The 26,757-nt window shown below is 42.3% G+C and overlaps 1 protein-coding gene across 3 annotated transcripts in view; it reads left to right on the top strand.

Moving 5' to 3' along the window:
- The window catches only part of osbpl10b (oxysterol binding protein-like 10b), a 75,672-nt gene that overhangs the window by 37,690 nt on the left and 11,225 nt on the right, over positions 1 to 26,757 (top strand). For all 3 annotated transcript variants that reach the window (XM_088602091.1, XM_088602094.1, XM_088602092.1), the window contains exons 6-8: positions 5,107 to 5,270; positions 17,076 to 17,222; positions 23,040 to 23,499. In XM_088602091.1, the coding sequence (XP_088458217.1) occupies positions 5,107 to 5,270; positions 17,076 to 17,222; positions 23,040 to 23,499 (771 nt within the window). The remainder of the gene's footprint in view (positions 1 to 5,106; positions 5,271 to 17,075; positions 17,223 to 23,039; positions 23,500 to 26,757) is intronic.

Below are 26,757 nucleotides of genomic sequence, written 5' to 3'. Positions count from 1 at the left end.
TCTGAGCTGTCTGGTTCTGTGCTGGGAACACACTCAGTGGGGAGGGCAGTGTCTCTTTGTCAGGGCAGCTCAGTGAGGATAATCAGCCTGCGGCCGCCTGGAGCTCCTGCACTTTCAGTGCTCCAGTTTCACTAGCTTCTGCCTGGGCTGATGGAAGATTTCTTTTTCACTGCTGTTGGGAGATGCAAGGAAAAGTAACTGCAAGTTGCAGAAGACTCTCGCTGTGCCAGATCACAGACAGACAGGGGCGTGCTGTGAGGTTCTGAGACTGACAGATTCAAGCCCACTTATCCCACTTCTTTTCTGCTTTCACCAATTATACCAAATACTTTTACCTGTTTCTACCACATACAGCCCTTTCCCACTCATTTTAGATTCTGTGCTGGTACTTTCTGATAGTAGTTTTTTTTGAATTATAGAAAGATTCCAGGTACAATCGCCAGGTGTGTTGTTTTTGACTATTTAGGGTTTCAATATCCCCGCCTTTCCAGCCCATTAGGGTTTTAAGCTGTGGCTGCAATTACTACATAAACGTGTAAGGTGCTTAAGATTGAAAGGGTAGCTTAGCTTTTTCAATTTTATATACTTTATTTGCATACGTGAAATGCTTGCACACTTTTTATGCACTTAACCCTTGTACCCACACTTCTTATCAGCCCAAACCCATTATTTGTTTCAAAAATGTAAATAGTGACTATTTTGCTACTGTTTGTGCTGATCTGTGTAGATATACGACCTTGCTAATGCATTATGTAGGATATCAGAATGGTTTAAAACGGCTTCATTCTAAAAGCTGGATTTATGTATGTTGGACCTGAAGGCAAATATCTGTAATCTACAGTACGCATGTCTCGTAGATCTTTACTTTTCAGTTGGTATTTAACAGTTGTTAGACATTCTTAAGATGAAGCCAAGGATTTGGCAGTGAAAAGTGAGGGAGCTGAGAGATGCACGTTTTGTCTAGAATCCTTTGTGCAGGAGTGTTATCAGACAAGCGCAGACCTCATTCTGGAAAACGGGAGGGCGAGGAATCCTCGCAGATTTCTTATCCTGACTCCGTCTTCCTTTTTATAAGTGCCCTACCCACAGCGGCAGAGCATGTTATTTTCTTGCTTTTGGCGGAGTGTTTCAGCAGCTGGGAGGAGGATTAAAACTGGGTGTATAGCGAGGCGATGAGTCAGCCTCCTCGAATTCGACAGTATCGGGGGCTGCGAGGCTCGGGGTTGGTGCGATGACGTTGGGCATTCTACCATGAACCACATTTTCCCACTTTTATTTCTTACAGTGAAACTAAAAATATTACACCCTTCCTCTGTTTATTGCGACACAAAATGTATTCATTTCAGTTTTTTCTGTACCTCTCTTATTTAGAGCGACCTGTCGGCTTACTGTCGTGACCCTACTAACCATTGCTGCTGAGCCGCCCTTGCCCAGCCAGGCTGACTCAGTCCTGCCCCCCTGGCAGCGCTCGGCCTGTTGGGCATCCCTGCGTCAAGACCTGGTCACCGACAGCCGGCGCCACGGTCCAGCCTGTGCACTTAGGAGCTCACTCCCTTTTTTCCCATCTAAAATGTTTCTGGTTTTCACCTCTCTTGACTGTCAGTTCATTTTTACTCAAAGTCTTGTTGCCATTGGTAACTCATGCCGTTCAGTTTCAGATTTGTTGCTTACTAATTTTTGTTTACAGGTCCTCCACCACACCTTCAGTAGTTTCTGTTCTGGATAGGCCAGGCTGATGTTGAGAATATCCTCAGTTGTTGGCCACGTGCTGTGCTGACCCAGGTTTCCTCTAATATTGCAAAGGCACAGGTAAAGGTTCATCCCGTGCGGAATGAGAAATTCCACGCTTTACCTTTCAGCATGGAATAAACTTTTACCTGCTCCTTTGCAGCCTTCACATGCTGAGGCGGACCTTCTTCAGTCAGAAGGCGATCAGAAAGTCTTGGCCTTTGGAGAGAGTCATCAGAAATTGTCTTGATATTAACCTTCATACAGCAGAGAAATGCAAATGGATGTTTTGTGTTATTAAATGATTTAGTAGAAGCATTCTGGGATTTGTTATCAGTGTGAAAACATACACTAAATTCAATATAGCTTAGCCAGGTGGCCATTAATTTAGTTCTTGGATGAATTGATTTTTAAAAGTTTTATCACTTCTTTTTGTATCAAATTAAAAGAGAAACTTTTAAAACTAGGAAATATGTAATTACTGCTGTATGGTTTCAGTTTTGGTTCAACACAAAATATACAACTTCACAAGTTAATGAATCAAATTTAATTTTGGTTGAAAGCCTAACATCATTATTCAGAATGTTGTGTAAGAAACTGAGGCCGATATACAAATACAATTCTATGTAAAGGCAACGTAGCTACTATGTTGAATATAAAAAATAGAGTAGCCTGTTCAGATTTTGTTTATCTACTCCAGGTCCTGCCCTGTAAGGGTTCCACATTTGCTGATGTAACATTCACAGATTGGAGTTTTCACGAACGAAGGTCACCAGGATAGAGTTGTACTGCAATGTGAAAAATACATTTTGCATGAGAAGAATAATCCTCACAGTGATAGAGCTCTTTTTTTGGACACTTCACTCAAAGCACTTTGCAGGTAATGGGGGCTCAACTCCACCAGCACCAGTGTGTAGCAGTCAAAGTGCGCCAGAACTCTCCCCACACTTTCACCAATCAGTGGGAAGGAGAACAAAGAGATGAAGCCAGCTCAGGGATGGGGATTATTAGGAGGTGTGATTAGTAATGGCCAGCTGGAAATTGGGGGCAGGAGACTGGAGCAATACCCCTATTCTTTACGAGAAACACCCTGGGATTTTAAATGACCACAGTGAGGCCGGACCCACACAAACCGCAGGGTGAGCGACACCTGCTGGTCCCACTAACACCTCTTCCAGCAGTAGCCTTAGCTTTCCCAGGAGGTCTCCTGGCTAGGTACTGACCAGGCTCACACCTGCTGAGCTTCAGCAGGCTGCCAGCTGTGAGCTGCAGGGTGAGATAGCTGCTGGAAAGAGGGGCTGCAACGCTGTAAGGCTGCAAGGCAAACATCAGATCTCGAGTGCGGGTGAAATTCGAGTCTTCACATTAGCGAGTGAGCCTCATTCTACCTATCAGCTCTTAAGGATTTGCGTCATCTCCCAAGACTTCTTATTTGACTGCCAATAATCTGGCAAGAGGTTCTACTTCTTTATGCGTCATGCCCTGAGGTTCACAGACTGGTACAGCAAGCCTGGCCTGGTCATGTACCCAGCTGGATTACCACACAGAATTAGCGTCACGTGCTCCTATTATGATCCCACAGTCTTGGGAGTAGATCCAGACTTTATTATTGCCTGACATCGCGCTGAGCACAGGGTGACATGGGTATGATTGTATTGCTTGACTGTGGTCATGCTCTCCTTTATGCATGGTATATGATTTGCATGCCCCCCTGACCCTACTCCACCCAGAGTGCACTTGGTTCAGATAGTGTCTTATCACCAAGAGTGCCAGCCGTGATTTCCCATGCCGCTTTGCACGAGCTCACCCAGAAAGGTAGCAGGAGCCAGCCAACGAGAGCAGATGCAGTGCTGTCAAATAAGATGCAGTATACGGTCAATTTAACAAGGGCAGTGGCATCTCTTTGAAGCTGTCTAGACGTCACTATCACAGTAAGAGCTTCATATACTGTACGTCTCCTAAAGTATCGGAAAAGGAACAGAGATCAATTATTTTAAGGTCTTGGCATGTTGATATTTTTAAGATTAGTAGATCCTTGTTATTGAGCTTTTCATCTCATGATGAAAAATGGAACAGGTTTTTTTTATAACAGGGTTTCCTTGGAGTCCTGAATCCAGCTGGTTTCCTCTGTCCCCTTAAGTAATAAAGAGCTCTTCACAAGGGAAAGGTGTTAAATCGATCCTGTTAGGGTGTATCTGCACCAAGTTATTGACTCTCTGTGGCCTTCAGCTGCTGGCAATTTAAAGAGACAGAAGATATGCTGGATTCCAGACTCTCAGCTCCTGTCTGGGAACTCCTCTGTCATATAATACAGAACACGCCAAATGGGTAGTGTTAGTTACACTTCTCTGTTATTTCATTTCTTATTTGTGATTTATTTGCATTATGTTTGTTTAGAATTACTCTGTGTTTATAGTAATGTTAAACTGTCAGGTACCATTACATTGCAAATGGGCTGGAACCTGAAAGAGAAGATATTTAGGTGGAATCTCCTCTGTTCTCTGCAATACATTTTTTCAGAACTCTTTTTGGCTTCTCCATTCAGTTTCTGCTTATTACCTTTTAGAAATGTGTTTATCAGAAATAACGAGTCAGTTGTGCAAAAGACTTCTAATAGGGAACTAAAGCTAATTGCAGATTATGTTCAGTACTTCTTTATGTAGGCAGTGTTTTTTACTTGCGCTATAGATTTGTGAAGTATGTTGTGAATTAAATTGTCCCACTGTAAAATAATGAGCTCTTCATGGGTAGTTATGAATATGTGGGAAAATGCCTATAAATATGTAATTACATCCTGAGCACATGCATCTCCTGCGCTTATTAGCCATAATAATAATACATCTTGTTTTGTTACATTTACATGGGGAATAATATATTTGTACCTTGAATTTTTTTAATTACCTTGTGAGGTTAGTGAGAGAAAGCAGGTGAAAATGAGACACACACACACACCTGTTGTAATTGAATAATTGGCTCTAGAGGGAGGGAGAGGAGCAGATAGGAGAAGGAGAAGCTTCCCCCTGGGCTCGTTTGCAGAAACCTTCAGGTAGACGGCTCAGACTGTGGGATGTGATGTAGGAGGGCTCCGTTAGAAAACTGGAATCCCTCTTAATTCGATGTCAGACTTGCTTGATCTGGAGGTGGCGTGACACTTCATTCTTCTTTTTTTTTCCCTAGTTTGAAGGTTGTCTCGTTAAACCTTTGGAGAGTTCGGATATTCCCAAGTACTTTCTGCTTTAAGGGAGCAATGAAGTGAGGCAGGTTATTCAGCGTGACACCCGAAAAACGCATCTGTAGGCCATTTCCCTGTTGGAAGCGGTGCTTTGTCCGGAGTGAGGTGGGGGCCTGGCTGGTGACGTGTCCCCGGTTGTGTTGCAGAGGCCGTGCCCGCCTGGCCTGGGCCGAAGGCGTCGCAGTCGGCCGAGCAGCTGAAGAACGGCGGCCTGACCCCCTTCACCTCGGCCAGTGCCCACTTGTCCTGGTCTGCAGAACCTTCCCCGGCTCCGTCTCTGAGCAGCACGGGCCTTCCCCAGGGCGAGGAGGTAAGGTCCTGCTCGCTCTCGACTGCAGGGGGAGGAGAGTCTCCTGGGGGTACTTTTGCTTCAAAATGTTTCAGGCTGTGTGTGTGGTGGGGGGGTGGGGGGTGTACACACAAATTTGCTTCTTTTCATCAGAAAAGGTTCAATCTTAGCTTGCAGGCATAATGGGTTAATGAGGTATCAGGCTGGATCAGAGGGTGTTGGCGCCCGCTTAGATCCTTAGATGTAGGAAGTCCAGCAGCTTTTGTGATCCTAGAGCAAAAGCATGATTATTGTGGCTAAATAAGTCTTCTTTTGATGGTAGCTGCTGTCTATTCAACTTCTTGCATTACAGTGGTTTACTGGCATGGATTTTGACATCTGTAGACTCGCAAGGTGTGTATGTTTTAATCCCAAGTGTACTTATAGCAGTCTTGTGCAGCAGCAGTATATTTTGAAATCATCCACAGAAATGGTGATGTTGGTGTGTTCTTTCAGATTATTGTACCGAATTTAAAGCCTAAGGTTTGTGCCAGATTGTTAACTGTTTTAAATATGTATGTAGTACTATTTCGGTGAAAAAAAATACTTGAAATATCTTCACTACAGCCTGGTACAGATAGAGTGGACAAAGAATTAATCTGCTTATGTTAAATTTGCTTTCTGTATGAGATAGGAGTTCCATAATTCCTGTCTGTCTCGCTGCTTATTATCCAGGCTTTATTGGTTTGCTTCGTTACAGTCCTCCCTGCAATCAGATAAGTTGTCTGTCTTCATTCATTTAATTTGCTTTGCTGCCACTGGAGAGAGGTTTGCTCTTATCTTATGGTCTGGTTATGATAGAAAGTGTTTGTATTTTGACATTTCATCAGAGTTGCAAACTTAATGCCAAATCTCTGCTGGTTAGCCTGAATCGGAAAAGCTTGATTCCTCTTGAACGTTGGTTCATGTGTCTGAGGTGAGGTTTATATACATATCTTCAAACACAAAGGTTTGCGTGTCTGTGGTCTGTGTGTTCCAGCCTAGCATGGCCTTGTCTGTTTTGGATCAGAGCTGCCATCTGGGAGGCTGTCTAGCTTGATTTTTAACCCAGAACTGGTTGTTTTTGGTCATTCTTGTAGAGTGCGTTTGGGCTGTCATTTCTTTGGCTTAACGTTTTGTCATAGCCTTGAAGGGCGATCCAGAGCACATTCCCACAGGATCCCAACTCGACGTAAAACACAGACATAAAACAATTGTACGCGGCACACACTTGTGATTAGTGCATTGACCCTTTGTGTGTGATTGCAACAGGCCAGTACAGTGTGGTGTCCATGTGTTGAGTTAGTGGTGTGCACGCTCTCTGTGTTTCTTATGTTGTTCGTATGGACCTCTGTCAGTGTTGCCGAGTCTGCACCATGAAGTGCAGGAGTCTGCACAAATGAAGGGTTTGTGTGTTGATATATCTGTGCGGGTTTTCATGCCATCCCACCTTAATTAGTTAATCGAAGCCTTTTCATTTTTCATACATTCATTTTTACTTTTCGTGCATTTCAAAAAGAATTCCGAATGTACAGAGTGTTTTCTCAATCAACACTATAGATCATTATAGGTGTGAATACTGTAAGTTTGGAAGCTGTCAAACCTGTTTATTTAACAAAGCTCTTTGGCCAAGTGTATTTCAGTGGTTTATTCTATTATGTGTGTTAGTTTCGGATGTTGTCTGAGACTAGGTTTGAAAAACTTGTTTTGTTTTAAAGATGTGGTTCCAAGTCCAATATGGACTACAGTCTTGTCATAAAAATATCACTGAAAATATTACAAATTATTGCCATTTACAGTACACTTTGTTTCTGATACCAAAACAATGTAAGTAGTTCAGACTGGTGTTAAAGTGAAGATTTATTGAAAATGTTTAATAATGCAGACTTAGACTCAATTTGTTTAAATATGTCTTCTAAATATTATTGTAACTAAACGGATGTTTTTTTCCCCGAAATGATTTTGATCATTTTTAGTATACCAGTAGTGGGAAACGTCACTGTTGTCTACAGACGCTACTGTGAAGCAGGAGTGAATGACCTGAAGCCAATTCGAGTGAAAAAACAGCTTTCAAAATTGTGTACCACCAGGTGGATTCCAGTGGTACTACAGCTGGAGAAATACAATGGCTGAGAGACTGTTAGTTCATTTTGGTTAATGAAACATTTGACTTTAATTGCACTTTCAAGCATTATCACTAAAAGTAATGACCCAGAATGTGTTTAACACCAAGAGAGCTGAAGTCTGGGCAGAAGTCTGTTAAGGCCCCTTTTCCAGTCTCCACAGAAACAGCAGTGTGGATGAAGAGAGGGTGATCGTCAATGGCTTAGCTCACTTACAGCGGGCAGGGGCAAGCAGCACTTGGGGGAAGACTTGCAGTGGAATTTCAGTCCATATTTTGCACTTTTTTTATGTTTCTAAATAAACACAAACCCCGTCTGGGCACTGTTGCAACTGCTGGCTCTTCAGTTCCTTTAACGAGGGCCTCCAGCCAGACGGAAACAAATATATTATTAAAATTGACTCCTCACAGCACACAACATGGTTTTTATTCTAATTGTCTCTCTTTGGGGTATTATTAGTTTACATAATGAGCAAGAACATACGGGATATTGTAAAGAAATAATGTATTCTTATCCTAGAAACAAAGACTTACTACAGAAGAATGCCCATGGGGTGACTGAATGAGTGATTGAGAAAGTATTACTGACTGCAGTTCTCCAGAGCTCTCCGGAGAGGTTACTGTGCTACCAGCAAGATTCCATAGAACTCCAAGAGTCTTCACACTTGACCGTGTCCTGTATTTTCTCTGGGTCTCTCTTGTTTTTGCTCAAAGCTGAGGGATTTACGTTTATCTTTTAACAACAGGGCTGTTGCTGGATTGTACGCTCAACGGTTAGCCCCAATAGTTTTAATTTTAAAACCCGTTCTGGTGTTAAATATTACGTTTGATACGGATTAGGGGTTGAAAATAAGGAGATGTTAGGCGTGGGAATTGCTTTTTCTTGCAGATGGGAAAACAAGTCCCAGTAACAGGAGATTGTACACGGGCCATTTCATTTTCTTAGGATTTCTTAGTTTTCAGCTTTTACCAGTTTTGGCCATCTTTTACATACTCCATGAAACGTAAAGGTTCCCCACAGTGCTTTCTGACGTGTGGTTGTCTGGTGGGCTAGTGCAGTATGCCTGTGTGAAAGGCGGATTGCATTATATTCAAATAGGGCCAGCTGCCTCTTTCACACAGGTTTGAGGGCTGATAAAATCTAGTGGGTTTGTTGTTTTTTTTTCATTGCACATCTGCGTGATGCTTTTTGGAATGTAAACTAACGCAGTGTAGTTCCTCAGCTAGCGCAGTGGATGGTGCCAGAGATCACAGGATCTGTGCTCTGCCTTGGTCAGAGCCAGGATGCTGGAAGGGTCAATCAGTCACTCCCTGAATAAACATTGACTTGCTTTTCTTGGGTAGGAGGGGGTCATTTATTTTGCCTGTACATGTATGTGCCATCTACAGAAATACATGCTATATATTATAATTTTTTTACTTTGGGTGTGATTACATATATGAACAACCTGCTTTAGAATTCTGGAGCTGCAACATCTCTCTCTGAACCCTTGTTTCAGCAAGGAGGCTGGAGAGGCAGCAGTGCAGTGCAGATCTGCACTACAGTTTTCTCCTGTAGGTCTGTGTTACAGATGTGTAGTTCAGGCCGCATGGATATTGCGATATTACTTGCAGGATATTGTCTTTGTGAAATATTCTGTTTGAATTCCTCCTGCCTTAGCAAGCACAAGGCAAGGGCACATTGTAGATCACATATTTTGTTTTAGATTTCTATTAAGGATTAGAAAGTTTGACTTCATGGGGATTTTTTTTTAATGTACCTTCCAACAGCTTATTAAATCAAGATTATATGTTCTGTAGCTACAGTATGCCCGCACACATTTATTCATTGCTTTTCTTTGTATTCTAAGCTTTTGTTGGAGACCAGTACTGTATATCAGCTTAGGATATTATCTTCCTCTTTAGTTTTAACATATTACTCCTTACCCATTAGCTGACAAGCCATATTATTTTAATGTAATTCATTAATCAAACAGAGCTGGAATGTTTTCAACAAAATAAATTATATTTTACGTCTGTGTTTCCATCTCTGGGTTTTGCATGTGCAGGGAGAGATTATTCAGAATGAATAATGTGAATGTAAAAAGTGTATTTGACTGTAAAAATCAATATTCCATGCCTGTAATAAATACAAGGAGAAGCGCTTTTGTTCTGTGTGTTAACTAGCACAGAAGTCATTCTCTTAGACCAAAGAGGAAAAAGATCAGTCCAGCCGAACCCGCAGAGCTGTGTTATCTCTGTGTGTTGGATATTGAATATTCAACATCATGGTGCAGTCTGCTAACACATTTATGAGCAGCTGTCTCCTTCATGATACACCACAAATACTGACTGGAAGCCTCATCCTTCTAGGCCTGCCATGACTATGCAAGTAAGTAGGAGGATAATGTTTTATGAGTCATCTGCCTCGTTCAGATTTCTTACTGTAAAATCCATAATGTTACCTAACTTTGAAGTATTTTTAACTTCTTACCTTCTGCCTCCTCAGAGAGCCCCAGTTTTGTGTTGTGATTGCTTGTTAGAACTGATTAGTACCACCCTGACGTATTTCAGAGAAGCCTAATGCACCAACACTCCGTTTATCTATACAGGAGTACGGAAGCTACTTCACATGAAAGGGCTTTGTAGAATAAGAGACAAATGTCAAACACATTCTGCCCTGAAACCCCCTTTTTATATTCTGTAAAATCCAGTAATAGGGGCACTACTGCACGTGCATAAACCCTTTATGAACACAACTGATGGGATTATGGATTTCTCTCCCTTTGGGCACAGCTGGTCCAGTGATGTCTGTCACTCATAAATTGGATTTCAAAGCAGTAAATGTCACTGTGCTATAAAAATAATGTAATAGCACTTTCAAAATGACACAAATCTCACGATTACAGTAATCACCAATCAAAATGGCATGAGATAATACTTTTTTTTGTCTGCACTTACTGTATCCAGTAGTAGCCCTGGGCATTGAAAACCCCCTTTTCTCTCAGGGTGCGAACCAAGCTCATTGACGTGATTGACCCCTGTGCAGGGCTATTGACCATAGAGTCTCTCGAGCACTATACCAGCCTACTAGCTGCAATCTGTTCCATTTACATAAGACCTTATAGCTAAGGATCGACTCAATTAATGATTTCACAAAAAATCTGAAAATAAGTTTTAAAATTCTTCCTTTCAAATCACGTGAAAATATTCCGATCCATGCATCAACGGTTGAGTGCTTCGGTCTGTCTTTGATGTAACAAGAGAGAATGTAAATGCGGGTGGGTAACAGTCAGTTTGCAGGTTTATGTAGGCTGATAAAATAGAGTGAAGCCAACATACAAATCAAATTAAGCCAAGTGTATTTATGTGAAGCAGTTTCTAGCAAGAACCTTATATGCTGACGTTGGGGAAACATTTTATTCATCTTGCAGTTTGATTCTTGACTGGTTCAGAATTGCAAATCAAATGAAAATGTTTACACACCAAAAAATTAAAATAAATGACTGTACAGTACCCTCAAGGTTTGTAAACATTTTGCCTGTGAGGCCAACGGGAAATTTCCGATATGAAAAGGAATGCTTTTAAAAAGATTTCCTTACTTTTGTATGTGCAGATAAATGGACATGAGGCTCTGTGCAGGAACATGAGGTGCTCTGCATCCTTGATCTCTGAAATCTCAGAAAGCCTCTTCTTTTAGGGTTTGAAACAACTAATTCCCTACATTATTCTCTAGACTGCTTTTTTATTGTCTTAGACTTCAGAAATTAGAAATGTTTAGATACTGGGCTTTTAAAATTACATTGTTCATATTCTACTTTAATGCACATATTGTATTACATGGCTGCAAAATCCCAATAGTTATTTTTGCTGTCAATCTGTGAAAAGTGTTTACTTTTTGGAGCCCTTACTTATGTGACAAGTAGATTGTCTTTAAATTATAACTGTTTAAAGTATATCTGTTTCTGTATATACAAGGGGTGATCAGATATGGTACCGTTAGGTCAACAGTTTAGGTGGCAACAATGTGTTTTTGAACCCAAGAATAGCCTATATGAACTGACTTAAATTTTATACTGGGACAGCACAGTATTTCATAAAAAGGGCCCTTTGTCATCTACTGTATTTTTGAGAGCAGTGTTAGCTGTGCTGTGGTAGAAAATTCAGATTATTCCAGCTTTTCTAGCGTTGAGGGAGGTACATAAGTAGAAATAAACATGCATTGAGGAGCTTCATTGCGTCGGTGTCTTCAGTGGTTCTTTTCAGGCAGAGCTGGATGAGATCCTTGGATCAAGGAGCAGTCAACAAACCAAACGGGCTAGGAGGGACTGAATGACTCCTCTCAATGCCTTCTCTTCGACCGCCAGTCCCACAGAAGGACAGAACTTACGCTTCCTTGGGTGTTAGAGGGATTCATGCACTGTGGCCAGTGAGATACCGGTCGGTGCAAGGAGATGACCTTACGGCACATTGCAGAGGGGCCGCCCCAGGTCCCGCGGGGGCAGACATGCTCGTCAGAACCCCCGCAGGTGACGCACACCCTCGTTCACCAGCACTGCTCCTGGGCGCCCGACCGCTGTCACGCCACTGCCTCCTCAGCTGGTTCTGCTGGGATGTTTTGTTCCTGGCTCTCTTCTCGCAGCCGGACGATTAATGCCTTTGTTCCTTCAGTTCACCAACAACAGAGCGAAGCGAAAAGATTGCAGAGCCTTTGAATGGAATCACTGGTGCTTCCGTGACGTTTTCTTTCCTTGTGGTGAAGAGGAATTGCAAAGACATTATGTGGTTCATGTATAATTGATCTCTTTCAGGCTCCAGGAATTTCTACAGTTACTTCTGACATGGCCTAAGGAGCCATCTGTGTTTATTTCCTTTCATGCAGATCCTTTTTTGTATGCATGTGTTGTTACTGCTGAAAGTTTTTTTTTTTTTCCATTTGAAAGGCTTGTTTTGTCTTTTTTCCAAGTGGGCTTCGTCTTCTTCAGAGCAGCCTGCAGGGCAGATGTGTCTTACAGCACGGCAGCTGAACGCTGCATCTTCGGAGCGTTGCTCTCAGATGATCTCTGTAGTCCCTTGTATCCCAGACACCCACCTATTCACTCCATCAGAAAACACTCAGTGAATCTTTCACTACCAAGGACGCTTGTACAACATAGTGAGAGCAGAGCCTGAGGTTCAGTGGAGAATTTATCTCCTTGTAGCACACCTGGCCAGCTCTTCCAGAGCAGCACAGAGAGTCTCTTGAGGCAGCGAGTCTCTTCATACTGGTACCTGTTTCTCTTAATCCCTTTGGGCTTGAAAGTAAATTTGTCATGCACAAACCTTTGTGGTGAGAGGGAAAAAAGCTTAGTGTTGTGTTGTGTTGTTGCACTACAGCACGTTGTACGGTAAGCAGCTCTTATTATGCTCCTGCAGATTGAACTCCGCAGTGTGGTCTTTTGAAGATAATCCTGATGCTGTTGTTTTGAAGTGCTGACACTGGTGTGGAGCAATGGTCAGGGCACTGGACTTGTATCTGGATGGCTGTGGGTTCAAAACCCAGAGGAAATACTGCTGTTGTCACTCATACTGCTCTAATACAATACTCTCCTGTATAAATGTATACTAATATCAATTTCTTTGGAGTGAGCCATATATATTAATTAATAAGTCAACTTTAGTGTTGAGCTCTTGGCTGTAGTTGACAGGAGTATTTGTGCAGTTGATATTTAGACCCATTCTTTCAAAAGCAGATGCAAAATACATTTGAAGAGGTGTTACCACGCTGTGTCAGCCATCCTGTAATACATTAAATACACTAGAAGCTAGTGTTCAAAATGTAACTCTGTTGGAGTTCTGGATTCTGCAAGGTGGGCTTGTTCTTGTCAAGACAGGTGGTTTTATCCAGCTCAAGAGGAACCTCCTTTTATTTCTTTTATAAGCCTTACTACAGGAAGAAGAAAGTGTTCAGCAATACCTTAACAGGCGAAATATAAGTGATCTCTTCAAAGTGTGCAGGTAGAAGAATTGTGTTTGTAAAAGCCTTTGCTCTTGGGAAAGGAGGGGGGAATTAATTCTCCTCTACACAGCGGCTCTGAGACTAATAGACCCGAGCAGATTAGACGGCCTCGATTCTGCTGTGCAGTTTGATTAAAAGGAATGAAGAAAAATCCCTTCGCGTAACCCGGCTCTCCGCCGGTGTGCGGTAATGCAATTCCAGCCTGCCTGCTGGAGCAGCCGGGGGTCGAGAGGGGACGTGGGGGCAGGCAGTGGGCTGTCGGGAGATAATGGGTTTCTCCTTTCGGAGCAGACAGGCTGAGCACTGTGAGGTGGAAAGACGAGCCGAGCCTTCCCACCCACGTGTTCCAGTGGAGCCTACGTGAAGCGGAGAAACGTGTTTGAAAGCCGCCCACCGGGACACGGTTCAGGAGGGACGGCCTCTTCCGAGCTGGGGGGCTCGTTGTAATGAAGCTGGCCGATCCTGGGCGTCACGGGACTGGCTGTGCGTGTCTGTGGTGGTGGAGGGAGGGGGCGGCTGTAGGATAAGGAACCATCGGCATCACTGGGTCCTCTTCCCACGCAAAGAGGAACAGCCAGCAGCCGGCTCAGAGCTGCACAGCCTTCCCTCGCCCTGTGTCTCCGCTGGCTCTCCTGCGCTGCCGTCGGCGAGCCTCTCCGCTGGGGCCGCTGCCGGCGATGAGGTCCACCTGGACGCACAGCACACCTGTCCTGACCCAGGCTTGCAGTGTAAGTCTGTGTTTCCAGCAGCAGGGGGCTTGTGGAAATGACTGCGGTGATGCACCAGATCGTGCAGGAGGAGATAACCGTTTTATTTGAGCAGCAGGAGAAACAAATGCCATGGGGGTAGCCAGGGAGGAATTCAGATTTAGCATTTAAGAGTTTGCAGCAGTGGGGTTTTTTTTTTTGTAAAAAAAAAACTAAATCAATAGGTCCCGAGTTAATCTGTAATGGGGAAAAAAAAATCCCACGAACGGCTGCAGGAGTCGGTTTAATTCCTTGTGTTTCAGTTAGGGTTTTGTGAAGTTCAGTTAAAGGAATAACTTCTGATTTTTGTTGGAAATATATTTTTACCGGATGCGTTTCAAACTCCTAAAACTCCCATTGTACCATAAATGACTTCTTCTGTACTGTAAATGCTGCAGCCTGACAAGTTACTGAGTGGTTATTGTCAGTGGTCTCCCAGGTTCTGTGATAGTCTTGGATTTACAGTTGTTGTGCTGTTTCCTAGTGAATTGGAAAAGTTGTATATTGGACACTTCCAGCAAACGTCTTTTTTAGATTTGGTCACTTCCGAATAGATTTCAAAATGAAGTGTTGAGATTATTTGAAAACTTAAGTGTTGACTCTTTTTTTTCTAAAACAAAGCTTTTTTTTGCGTTCCTGAATGAGTCGTTTGTGCCATATCATTTTGCAGTTTGTGTCTGAACACCCTTGATTTTTCTGAACCTGTAGAACGTTGTTATTATTTCTTATTTTTCTAATTTCTGCCATTGGCACCAATTATAAAAATCCAATGTCAGTATTCCTCACTAGTTGTTTAATTGATTTAGCCATGTACCGTACATACAGTACGTGTATGTTCTGTGTAAAGGCTGTCAATTCAACAGAGCACCTGCACGGAATGGATTGTTACTTACGGACAGGATTGTTTATATCAAAGCTTTGTGAATTCTGTGAAAAGCAACTGTTGATCTAATGCTGTGATGATTGATGTGGCTCTGTGTTTGATCAAGTAACCCTGAACTGGCTTTGTGGTTTCAGTCAGTCCATTTGCCAGACCAGGAGAAGTTCAGTATGGAATAATGACAACTCAGCCTGAGGTAGTATAGTGCTCTGTGATTGTAATCAAGTATAATTTACAAATCCATTTTAATCCTATGGTAAAAGCACTTGGGTAGAAGTATGCTGAGCCAGCTTCATGTATATACTGTGTTCATAAATATGTGAGGTTTGTGGCTGTCATAACGTTTGTCAGATACCCTAACCTTCAAGAAGTGTAGTAAGGTATTTTTTTATAAGGTACATTTTCCTGCCTCAGTAATGTTGACGATTCATTTTTCTGGCATTTGATTTGTGTGCAGAACCATAAAAACTGAGCTGTTACATTTGCCCATTGCTATTACAGTTCCACTGCAAGCTTTCAGTACTGTACATAGCCGAGAGCCTGAGAGACTGTGTGCTCTGTGGCACTGCTCTGCACTGTATGCAGCACAGTGCAAGAAGCAGTGCACTGTAATATGGCTTTTTCAGGGATGAGCTTTCTGAATTCCCCTTCACTGTATTTTCTGGGGGGTTTAAAAAATGGAGGGATATGTTTTTATCCTGCAAGCAGTGTCATTTGACTTATGGAGCTGCATGTTGATCTTCAGCTTGGTTCTTTTCCAGCTCCCAGGGTATAGACTTTGGTTTAGTATTATTAGAGCACTGCTTTACTCTTAAAGAGATCCTACAGTATGCCCATTTTAATTATGCTTGAGTCGTTTTCCGTTTGGTGTTTTCTAACTCTTCTTTACAATAGAGTTCGCTGGACCAAAAGACAGGCGTGGGAATATTTCAAACGACTATCTGCGATGTAGTATGCAGAAACGGCTCTAATATTATAATCAATCGTAGGCATTGTCTGTACTCTAATATTATAATCAATAATCAAGGCATCTGTTACATTTTGAAAAAAATGAATTCCAAATCTGTTGGTCAAGAAATCTGAATTACTGTTTGCCAAAACAATTATTCACCTACTGCGTTTTAAAACAGGTAGATGGATTTTTGCAGCATGTTCGGTTAAATACTATTAATTGAAAGTTTTCTTCCAAATTTGCATGACTTTTTCAAGAGTGAACCACGAATGGTATTGCCTTAGGAGTAGATGTAGCTCTGAAATACTCCAAAGGAACTGGCTTCATGTGTCCACTCTTTCTACTTTGACAAATCGGTTCGGATTGCATAACTTAGACCTTCATGAGTGAATTTAAAGATTCGTTTTTAGGATAACATGAGGTAGGTTTCCAATGGGCATTTTCACCACGAGAAGCCTGAACACATTATCATAGTTCCCCCTTCCGTATGAGGTCTTATCAGGCTGTTGAGAAAAGGATTGATTTGTAGTCTCACAGTTTATACCTTCTCTAACTTGTCACCTGCCCAGCTATTTCTGAAATGTGTACAACAGAAATAAAGAGCATTGGATCAGTGGTGGACAAAAGACTAGAGTTCTCCAACTACAAATGCCGAATTCCCCAAACTCGGACTGTATGTGACAGAGCCCAACCTCAATAAGGTGGCTCACAGGCACATATTAAAACTCGCGATGACACAAAACAATAAGGTGGAAGGAGTCTTTAAGTCCTCTGAACAAAGACGTGCACTTCACAAATCCCAACAGGCACCTACCATTGTGAATCCCTTTATATAGCAAACATTCTTTAATCACACCCATATGAGACTGACACTCGAGCCTTCTTGTGTTCCTATATACAAGCATTAAAGGCCTGAATTGACCTCTATTTATTGGCAGGTCAGCTGTAAACCAGTATTTTCCTGACCTGCTCTGCCACAACGTATTATACAGGCTCGCTCTCTGATGTCGTTTAGTATTTTTACCATACCAAAAAAGACAAATCTTCTCATTTGTGGGCTGACTCTGTGTTCCTTTTTTTAAAAATTATTTGTGATTCATGATTTGCTTCATCATTATTGTTGTTGTCCAGCACCCAGCTCCAGAGGCCATTAACCCCAGTGAAGAGGTGACGGACACCGAGGACAACGAAGAGGAGGATCTAGGAGTCATGGATGACCAACGCAGCATCATCCTACACCTCCTCTCGCAGCTCAAACTGGGCATGGACCTCACCAGGGTAGGTACGGGAGCCCACGCCATCCCTGCTGTCTCGATCTCCCCAGGATCGAAGGTCTGTTGTGTGTCGGATCTCTGAAAGAGGAACATCTTGCCTCCTGAGTCCATGTGTGTATGCAATCGGGAGAACACTGCATAACTTGTCTAGTCTGGTGGCGTTGTGCGTTGTGCTCAAGCAACAGCTATTTCAATATCGATGGCAAAATCTAATGCCCAGGAGATGCGAGTACTTCCTAAGGTGGACGTTCAGCTTGTTGTGCCACTCTTTTCAGAGTGTTTTACTGTATCTGCCAGTGATAAATACAATTCTGATATTGAGTAATTTGGCAAATATTGATATATGCTGAATATATGATGCAGAGAAACTGTGTGACTTCAATCCATGACCTCCTGCGAGGTCTTATTTAGTCTGCACACACACCTACACGTATACAGGTTTAACTCTCTGCTGTGTGTCCTCTGCGTTGTTATTTTTTCATGTGTCGACTTCATACTGTGGTATGCAATCTGCTATTTTGTGTGAGGTTGCAGACCATGACTCTGCCTGGGCCAACATGCAGTCTTGCCCTGCCCATTAGTGAGGGCTGGGGGAGGGATTCAGAGTTTATATCGCAGGTCTCGTATGCACGGCTGTTAGTCTCATTTTGATTTGGACCTAAGCTATTGCTAAGAGCTCAGACTTTTCTCTGCGTAGTAGAGCTTTTTCTGCAGTGGTTCATCCCTATAGAATTTTACAGACAGATTTTATATGTTTATACTATAATAATTAGAAAAACATATGGATTATTTAATACAAATATGTAATCATTGTTTCGCCAGTAGATATTCTTTGTATCTGACTTAGAACTCCATATTGATTCTGCTGTATTAATCTTAGCTTTAATGCCCTATATGTGCAATCATTTATAATTCAGATTCAACATTAAAAGAAGTACAAAAAGATTACATTCTTACAGGTCTGGCATTTCGTGAAGTTCGCCTCGGAGTGCAGTTTTGGAGGACCGGATTCGAAATCTCTGGGAAAACGACAAAGGAGAAAATAAGACACCTGTGACAGACATAGCTTGAAAGAAGAGCTAATGGGGTCAAATTCAAAGGCAGCTATTGTTTTCTATTTAAAGCACATGGCATGTATCGAGAGAGGCCAACCAGCAGTGCTTGTCTTGCTTTTTACATATTTGCCAATTAAAAAGAAACCGCGGTGAGAGTGAGCATGGTGCATCTCTCCAGTCACTCAGCCCGCATTCTTTCTTATTCCACAGAAAATAACCAGTCAATTAATGAAGTGAACATAAGAAAAAAACCCACATGCACATACTTTTTAACGGGCATTCAGAGATTTTTACTCCCAGGCAGTGATGAGCTGAAGCCTGCCAAGTGCTAGTCTCGGTTTTCTGTGCATTGGCCCCTGGTTCGCCGTCTACCCTTTCATTCTGATTTTGTTTGAGCTCCTGGGTTTGAGTTGGGGTCACTGTAGCCCGGGACTGCTTAACATGCCACCCTCTCAATCCTGTCCATTGTAGTTCTTTCATACAGCCAGCACCTCAGTTGCTGTATTGACGTGCTAATCATCATTCCATTAATGCGTTAATTAAGGAGCTGCTCAAGGTAAGATTGTGTGAGTGAGAGGAATGGACCGCCTGTGGGCTGAGTAGCTTCTGTGGCTTGAAGACATTGCTGAGGTTCTGCTTCACGACCGTACCTGACACTACAGTACAGGGGCTGTGTTCCTTTCCGCTCGCCTTTCAGGGTAGTGTCCCACGCTCTCAGCCCAAAGCAGCACGTGACCAGCGCCTCATCCTCGGCTCCTCAAGTGCAGCATTTGTTCCTGGTTTTCCTTCCGTCTCGGACCTTAATGACTTAATCATTGAACTCATTAGGTAGTAGACGCGTATCTAATTCGGTAGATAAGGTCTCAAGCAAGTGCTATTCCTAAGGTACCCTTAGAAGCCTGTAAGATCCCGAGACCGCAGGCACTTGAGGGCAGGGTGTATAAAGCAAGGGGGTGTATCTTGTATATCTAACCCTGCTTGATGTATTCCTGACTGGACACCTCACCATGTTCCTCTCCTCTAATTGTCTTGAAGGTGTTTCTGTCATTTTTCGTGGCTCACTCTATCTTTGCATCTCCCAGTGCACCTGTCCTCTCAAAATCTTTCACTTGTTTTTCTTTTTAGATTTCTGTACAGATAAGCAGCGTCTGGAGGTAGATGCTGCTAACGCGTGTTTGAGGCCGTGCGTCTTCTTGCCTTGACTGTGTGGTGATTCAAATGTGTTGGTCACTCTGGTGAAGAATTAAAATAACAGTGGGGACAAAATCGATGGACAATCTTAATGGAGCTGTGCTTTCTTTTCTAAATAGAGATCAATTTATCACTGCTGACCTGGGCCCAGTGTTGCCTTCCTGTTACACCAGCACTTAGTGGTTATCAGCAACAGAGGAAATATTGTAGCCTTCTGTGTTAGCCCTGGGAACTGGATGGATTCATTTTGACTTGGAATTCTTCTTTGGAATACTTTAAGAAGCCTAGTTTTTGTTTCGTCATCCGTTTTCTAAATAAGAAATAAGATGTGTTTATTTTTTGCTTTTGTTGCAAATCACAAATTCTGAAAGTTGAAAATTAGTAATCCACTGGAATTCAGCTATACAGTATATCCAGTACAGTGTGCTAGTCTGGCAGGCTGACTTTCAGTGTTATCATATGTACATCATTTATGCTGGAAAGTTAGCTTTCCCTTCTGAATGTGCAGGAGAAATTCAGTCTTAAAATAAATCTGTTTTTCCTCTCAGGGCTTGCGTTTCAGAGCAGATCAGGCAAAGACAGGTCTGCTCTGCTCTCCGAAGAGCCTTCCGTAATAAACTTACTTCAAATCTGTGCTCTGACTTATTGCATTCTGGCAACTAAATTGAACAAATCGTGGCTAAGCTTATTGAGCTTATCGTAGTACTAATATTAACTGTATAAATGAGAGTGAAAATATGTTTTCCTCTTTGTTTTTTCTCTAAATTAAAAAAAAAGTCTCCCAGACATGATTACTGTTTAAAATTCATCACTTTCTCTTCTGTTAAATTTACTAACACTACATTGTATGTGTGTGATTAAAATACTTGTAATGTAGTTTGGGTCAGAAAAGTTTAATGTACCCTAGAAATAGAAGAGCTTGAATTTGTTACCTTGGAACAGTATAAAAACAGGAATGTGATTAAATGTGAGCTTAATACTCCAGGAAAATAGAATATTCCAGAGAAAATAATGTACAATTACTGTTTATTAATGACACCATTACACATGGTTATATTTTAATAACTTTAGTAAGGTGCACCAAATATTTTAAGTAGGGTATATCAGATCAGTATAGAAATTTTTAAATGCTGGTAATCTATAGCATATATCAAGATATCCAACTTGTCCTCTGTTTAAGCTCATTCTTGAAGTATACAAATTCTGCCATACACTGTAAATGCATCAAGTAACATTAAACAAAGCTATTTTTCCATATGTCAACATTCTGATATCCCCACAAGCAAATCATCACAGTTCAGATCATCTGACTCATGTTTTCAGCTGTGAATGTCGGGGAAAGGGTTTGAAAGAACTCTAAAATGAGTCCATCACGACTTTCGAAAATGCCGTTTTGGTTTTGATAGTGTTCGGGTTTCAGCATAGCTCCTACTTCATTTAAGATTTTTTTCTGATGAATAATGAATGATTCATTCACTCTCTGTAATGCTGTCTTGACTAATAGCTGTTTTACTGGAACGCCTCAGGTCTAGTACCTTTCAAGCTTCATGACAAAATGCGTGCCTGACTTTATGCAGTACAAATACTTAACTTAGTGTAAGTTAAAACTTACCATGTTCAGATGAATAAAAAATCCCCTTGTGATTATTTCTGTGACTGGATATATACTTTTACGTATATATCCATACTCACAGAAATAATAACTGCCATCCTACTGAATTTACTAAATGGGAAAAAAAGTGCTAAACATTGGTTATCAAACTCCGCTTATTGACCGGGACACCGTTTCGGAGATAATCAATGCAGGGAGCTGGAGAGGGGATTTCAGAAGAGGTTGGCTTAAACCTAAAAATGATTGCTTCCATTAAGCAGGGGAAATACAGGATTCTGTGTTGCAGCCAAACGCCTATAATCCCATGCAGTTGCTTAGAAGGCCCTAATGGATTTGCATTTTGCTAGATTATTTGTGCACCACAGTAAAATTTCAGATGGCAGATCCGTCTAAACACAGGCGGAGTCAGATTGTTAATCAGATAAAACCATAACGCTGTGGTTGACTTGTCTTTTTTTGAGAATTCAGAAATATCATGCAGTCTGTTTGGGTGATGCTGAGGTTTTCCGTTCCGTTGTATGAAAAGTAAAAAGAGCTGCTAATCTCAGCAGCCATGTCCCGACCCTGAACGTTGTATATTTAGAGGAAGTAAATATTTGTAACAGTAGAGCTTTTCTATTAGTTTTTAACACTGGTTCTTCAATTTTGGTGCTTATTTTGCAGGACTTTTTCAAAGATGCACTACTGTAGGTCCACATGCTCACAAGCATGTTTGAGCTCAGGCAAGGTTCACGTGCAAAACTAATGGATCTGTCCTAGCCTGTCCTCATCGCCAGAACTGTGTGCTCCAGTGGAATTTTTAATTTCCTTCGTGTCCTCGAGGGCAAGACAGCAAATAGAAGAAGCAAACAAATCTCTGGGAAAAAATACAGAAAACTCTTTTCTTATCTACTGACAGATGCAGTCTGTTTGACACAATGCAGAGCCATCTGCAAGTGTTCCTGTATTTCAGGCCACAGCTGTTTTAATGAGGCAGTAACAGAGTCGATGCTGTCTCTCCGGACAAAAAAAGCGCCCTGCAGTTCCAAATGTAGCACAGCAGAATGGTTTTCTCCTCTCTAAAAGCAAGATCCCATATTCATCGTAACCGAAGGCAAGCAGTTTTTTTTTTTACAAAAAAAACATTAAGTAAAATGCTAGGTAGAAGTTGTGACCATTGTTTGTTCTGACATTTTAACAATTTTTACATTGTAATGGGAAAAATGTTTTATTTTAAAAGCCAGGTTTTTCATTTAGCAAGGATAGAAGCCACAATTTTAAATGGAATTGTGAATTCCAAGGCTGCAGCTTTTTAGTTGAAGACCAATTGTTGGAAGACATGGGAAGAGGGAGTCAAAGAACAGGAGAAAATATGGCAGTTAACTGGGTTACAAAGTTCGTACAGTTCATTCTGTGCTTAATCACTTCTAATTGATTAATACTGAACTGCTAGAAGTGACTGGGTTTCTAAATACAAATATCGATTGCATGACCTATAAGAGCAACCTGTTTTAGTTCTGTACTGAAGGACATGATTCACCTTGTGCGAGCTTATCCAACACTGTTTTCTTTTCTGAAATCAGCACCTTTTATATAGTATAGTGCCCCCGTTGCTATACCGGGGTGTTAGGACCCACACAGACCGCAGGATGGGCGCCCCCTGCTGGTCCCACTTCCAGCAGCAGCCTCAGCTTTCCCAGGAGTACCAGGTACTGGCCGGGCCCACGCCGGCTGAGCTCCAGTGGGTGCCATGTGAACAGGGGGAGAACGTACAAGCCCCACGCAGACAGACTTGAACCCCGGGCCCCTGTGCAGCATGGCAGCGGTGCTGACCGCTGCGCCACTGTGCTGCCTGTTCTGAGCGCTCAGGAGCCAAATCCTCTGAAAATCGCCCCCGAGAGCCCCTTTGCTGTGGCTCGGCTTTCTGCAGGGGGTCTGTGTAGCCCGGCCGGCGACGCTCACGCGCCCTGTTGTGCCCCCGCAGGTGGTGCTTCCCACCTTCATCCTGGAGAAGAGGTCCTTGCTGGAGATGTACGCCAACTTCATGGCGCACCCTGACCTGTTCGTCGCCGTGACGGCGGCGGCCACGGCGGAGGAGCGCATGGTCCGCTTCGTGGAGTACTACCTGACCGCCTTCCACGAGGGGCGCCGGGGCGCCGTGGCCAAGAAGCCCTACAATCCCATCATCGGGGAGACGTTCCTCTGCTCTTGGGACGTGCCCAGGGACAGGGCGCGGCCCCGGCGGGCGAGCGGCGCGGCCCCCGTCCCTGGGGACCAGCAGGACTCTTGCAGGGTGCGGTTCGTGGCCGAGCAGGTGTCCCACCACCCTCCCGTGTCCGGCTTCTACTGCGAGTGCAAGGAACGGAAGATGTGTGTCAACGCGCACGTGTGGACCAAGAGCAAGTTCATGGGCATGTCCATAGGAGTGTCCATGGTTGGGGAAGGTAGGTGTGCGTGCGTGCTATCGCCAGTATCGGCATCGCTAAGGCGGCGGGCCTGTTCCCATTGTTCTGTTCAGCACTGAAAATGAAATGCCTCAGGTGTCACTCTGGCGTAGACTGATGACCTTCCTGGCGGTCGATTGTGTTTCCCATTGAAGCCCGTCGATAATATTGTAACACCACAGAGAGTGGATACGTTTTTATACAGCACTGCGTTTTGTAGGTGCACAGATAGGTTGCCCCAGAAGGAATGCATGTGTCTTTAAACCACTCTTTGTGCCATCATATCAAGATGAGCACCTACTCCTTAAAAGGTTTACCTTCCCTGCTGTGGCTCTTTGAGGCCTCTGAAGGCAGAATTGCACCTACTTCCCATTAAAATGTTGCCCAGAAACATGTACAGTAGATGCAACAATGTAGCATCTTTCTCACGCTCATTCTGAGTGTTAGCCAGGATCCCATTTTTATAAACAGATTGTGTATTAACTGCATTAAGAGCAATTTAAAGGCCATTCTTTTTTTTAAGAATCGCCAAAGGCGGTTTAAAAATGTCTTATGTAATTGTGCAATATGTATGTAACAGGTTATTAGAAACTCTAGTGTTACAGCAAAATGGTACACGCTGCATAACGGGAGCTCCTAAAATGTTTCTGTGAAAGTGTGATGGCTTATTAATACAGTATATTTTCTAAAAAATCATTAGAATTCAAACGTTGTAGGAGCCCTACAGTTATCTATGCAAAATGAATGTTGGAGTTGCTAGTGCAGAATCTCGTTCATTAGGAATGATGTTTATTCTTTGCAAACGAGGCAAGTGAGGGGAGGAATCCTTTGTGCTTGTTGTTCACTGGAAAGAGGCTCTGTTCAATTTCCGCTGTAACAGTGGGCATTGAGGTACCTTGGATCTCACCATGTTAGTCAACAATGCCTGTGCAAGGGCCTTTGCCTGCTGTCCGCTTTTCACATGCATCTCTGTTGTTCAGTAGAATGTAAATCAGGGTTTGCGCTTTATTACTTTTAAACATGGGCTGTTTTTCATTATATTGCCAGCTCTTCATTGATATTTAATCTGTAGTGTCGCATTATTTACGCAGGTGTTCTCTCAAATTGCAGCACAAGCATAGAGCAAAGGCAGCACAAGACGCAGGGCTTGCAAATTCAATTGAGGTTCTTGGCTGTTTTCCCCTGGTTGTCATTGTTAAACTGTAATCACTTCACATGAATCTCTTTCGTAACAATCTTAGCATTTGAAGTCGGCATAAGAAGTACCATTATACAGAAAATGTTTCAAACCTTTTTGTTCACATTGTGGTTAGGTTTGATTAAAAAATCAAAATTTAAAACAATGATAATACAATGTAAACACTATAACCTCACCTTGTTTATGTACTCATTCATTCAAGTATTAATTTGTGTTATAATGACTTGTATATTACGAATGGCCAGTCCAGGTCCACCCTATTCTCTCCTTTCAAACTGCACAGGTACAGTATGTGGAGGCACAGTGCAAGCTCGGTTCATGTACTTCCGACCTTCTCCTGTGTAATTGTTCTTTACAGTGCTGGAGCCACAAGTCACATGAAATTCATTTGTAGGTAGTAAACCTGAGCAGAGTGCTATTATGAAACCAGGCACTAGTTTCTTCAGTTTCAGTTTCAGCTTTGTTTTAAATTTTGTGCAGCTGTAGTACACGATGCGCTCATCATGAGTCTCGGTGTTGGTTTGCTTCAGCTTCTTTTTTTTTAGCCATTTTCCTGCGGTAGCTTTCTTTCTGCAGTCAGGTCTGTTGGACTTGGGCTGTAAAGAAAAGTGTGAAAGGGAAATGAGGAATAGTCCTGAATTAATCCTCAGCTCAGTGCTCTCCTCCGTCTCCACACGTGCTGCGTCGGAAGTTTTTTTTACTTTTGTGTGGAGTGGGAACCACGATACTGGGAAGAAAAACTTTGATACGTATAAAAAATATCTTGTCGGGCTTCATTTTGTGCCATTTTTTATACTGGTTTGGCGTACCAGTGATCTATTATTTTGTCATTACCTGAAAGAGAGGCTTTGTCTGAAGTTTGTTACTGTAAGAAAAACAGCTTCTCCTGAGCAGTGATAACGCTGCTATCTGAACACAGTTTGCTGGAGGTCTAGATTTGCGTTTTAAAATGACAGTAACGACGGGGTTGATTTCACAGCCCTGATTAACGCTGGTCTGGAACTTACTTGGAGAACAAGGAAGCAAGAGTGATGCTTCCTCTCCAGTCTTCATCACTTGAAAGGGCAGAGATTGGAATCAATCATCCCTAATGTAGGACACAAAACAGTTTTTCAATCTATTGCAAATTGTGTGACACATTTGTTTAAATAAAACCGTTTTTTAGTACCTTACAAATGCAAAAGCCCCATACGCCCCCCAGCACCATACACACAAAACATACACGTACACATAAAACATACACATAAAAGCAGATTGAACATCGTTACACAAAGCGTACGTTAGTGGGATTGATTAATTGATTGAAATTGAGGTCTGAATCCTAGCTTATTTAATCAGCCGGTGTGTGAATAGATAAGGGACTGCTTTGTGTGGACTTGAGAATATTTCCTTCTTGTAGAACGCGTCTCATATGTGTGGTGATTGGCAACGTTTTCATTTTGACATATTTTCTATAGAGAACATTGAGAACATGATGCACACAGTAGTAATGTGTCCGTACAATATCGCTGGGTGCAGCCTGACCACTACCTTGGCCTAATGCCATAATAAATCTAAGTTCGTCCTAAACTGTTTCCAATATTTCTGCATTGAATGGTTTTAAAATTCCTTACCTGGTATGGAAAGCAATATTTGGATCTCTTAGGAAACTTCTCTCATGAACACAAGAAAACCAAAAAAAAAAATCAATTGGAGTGTTTTTACAGCCAGATATCCTCCTACAAGGCAATAAAAAATACCCGTGTCCTGTCTATATCAAACATCATGCCATGTTATTTTTTACTGTTTCATAAGCCCACTGCTTATGAATATATCAACACAATCTGACGGTTATTTTAAGCCACATTTTGTCAGCCACATTCTTCTGTTTGTTTAAAACACTCCCCCCCCCCCCCCCCCCTCCATTCAATATTTTGTTTCAAAACTGTTACTGATGGGTCTTAGTGACGCATACTTCCTGTAGTTACAGATACCCGTTATGGGCATGCTTTGAACATGTGGTACAAAAAATGGTGAGTTAAAAATCATATTTTTTTAAAAATAGTTATTATTCTATTGCA

The sequence above is a fragment of the Lepisosteus platostomus genome, chromosome 12 (genome assembly GCF_059453375.1).
Source record: "Lepisosteus platostomus isolate fLepPlt1 chromosome 12, fLepPlt1.hap1, whole genome shotgun sequence".
Taxonomy (NCBI): Eukaryota; Metazoa; Chordata; class Actinopteri; order Semionotiformes; family Lepisosteidae; genus Lepisosteus; species Lepisosteus platostomus.
This window is presented reverse-complemented; position numbering and strand designations above follow the sequence as displayed.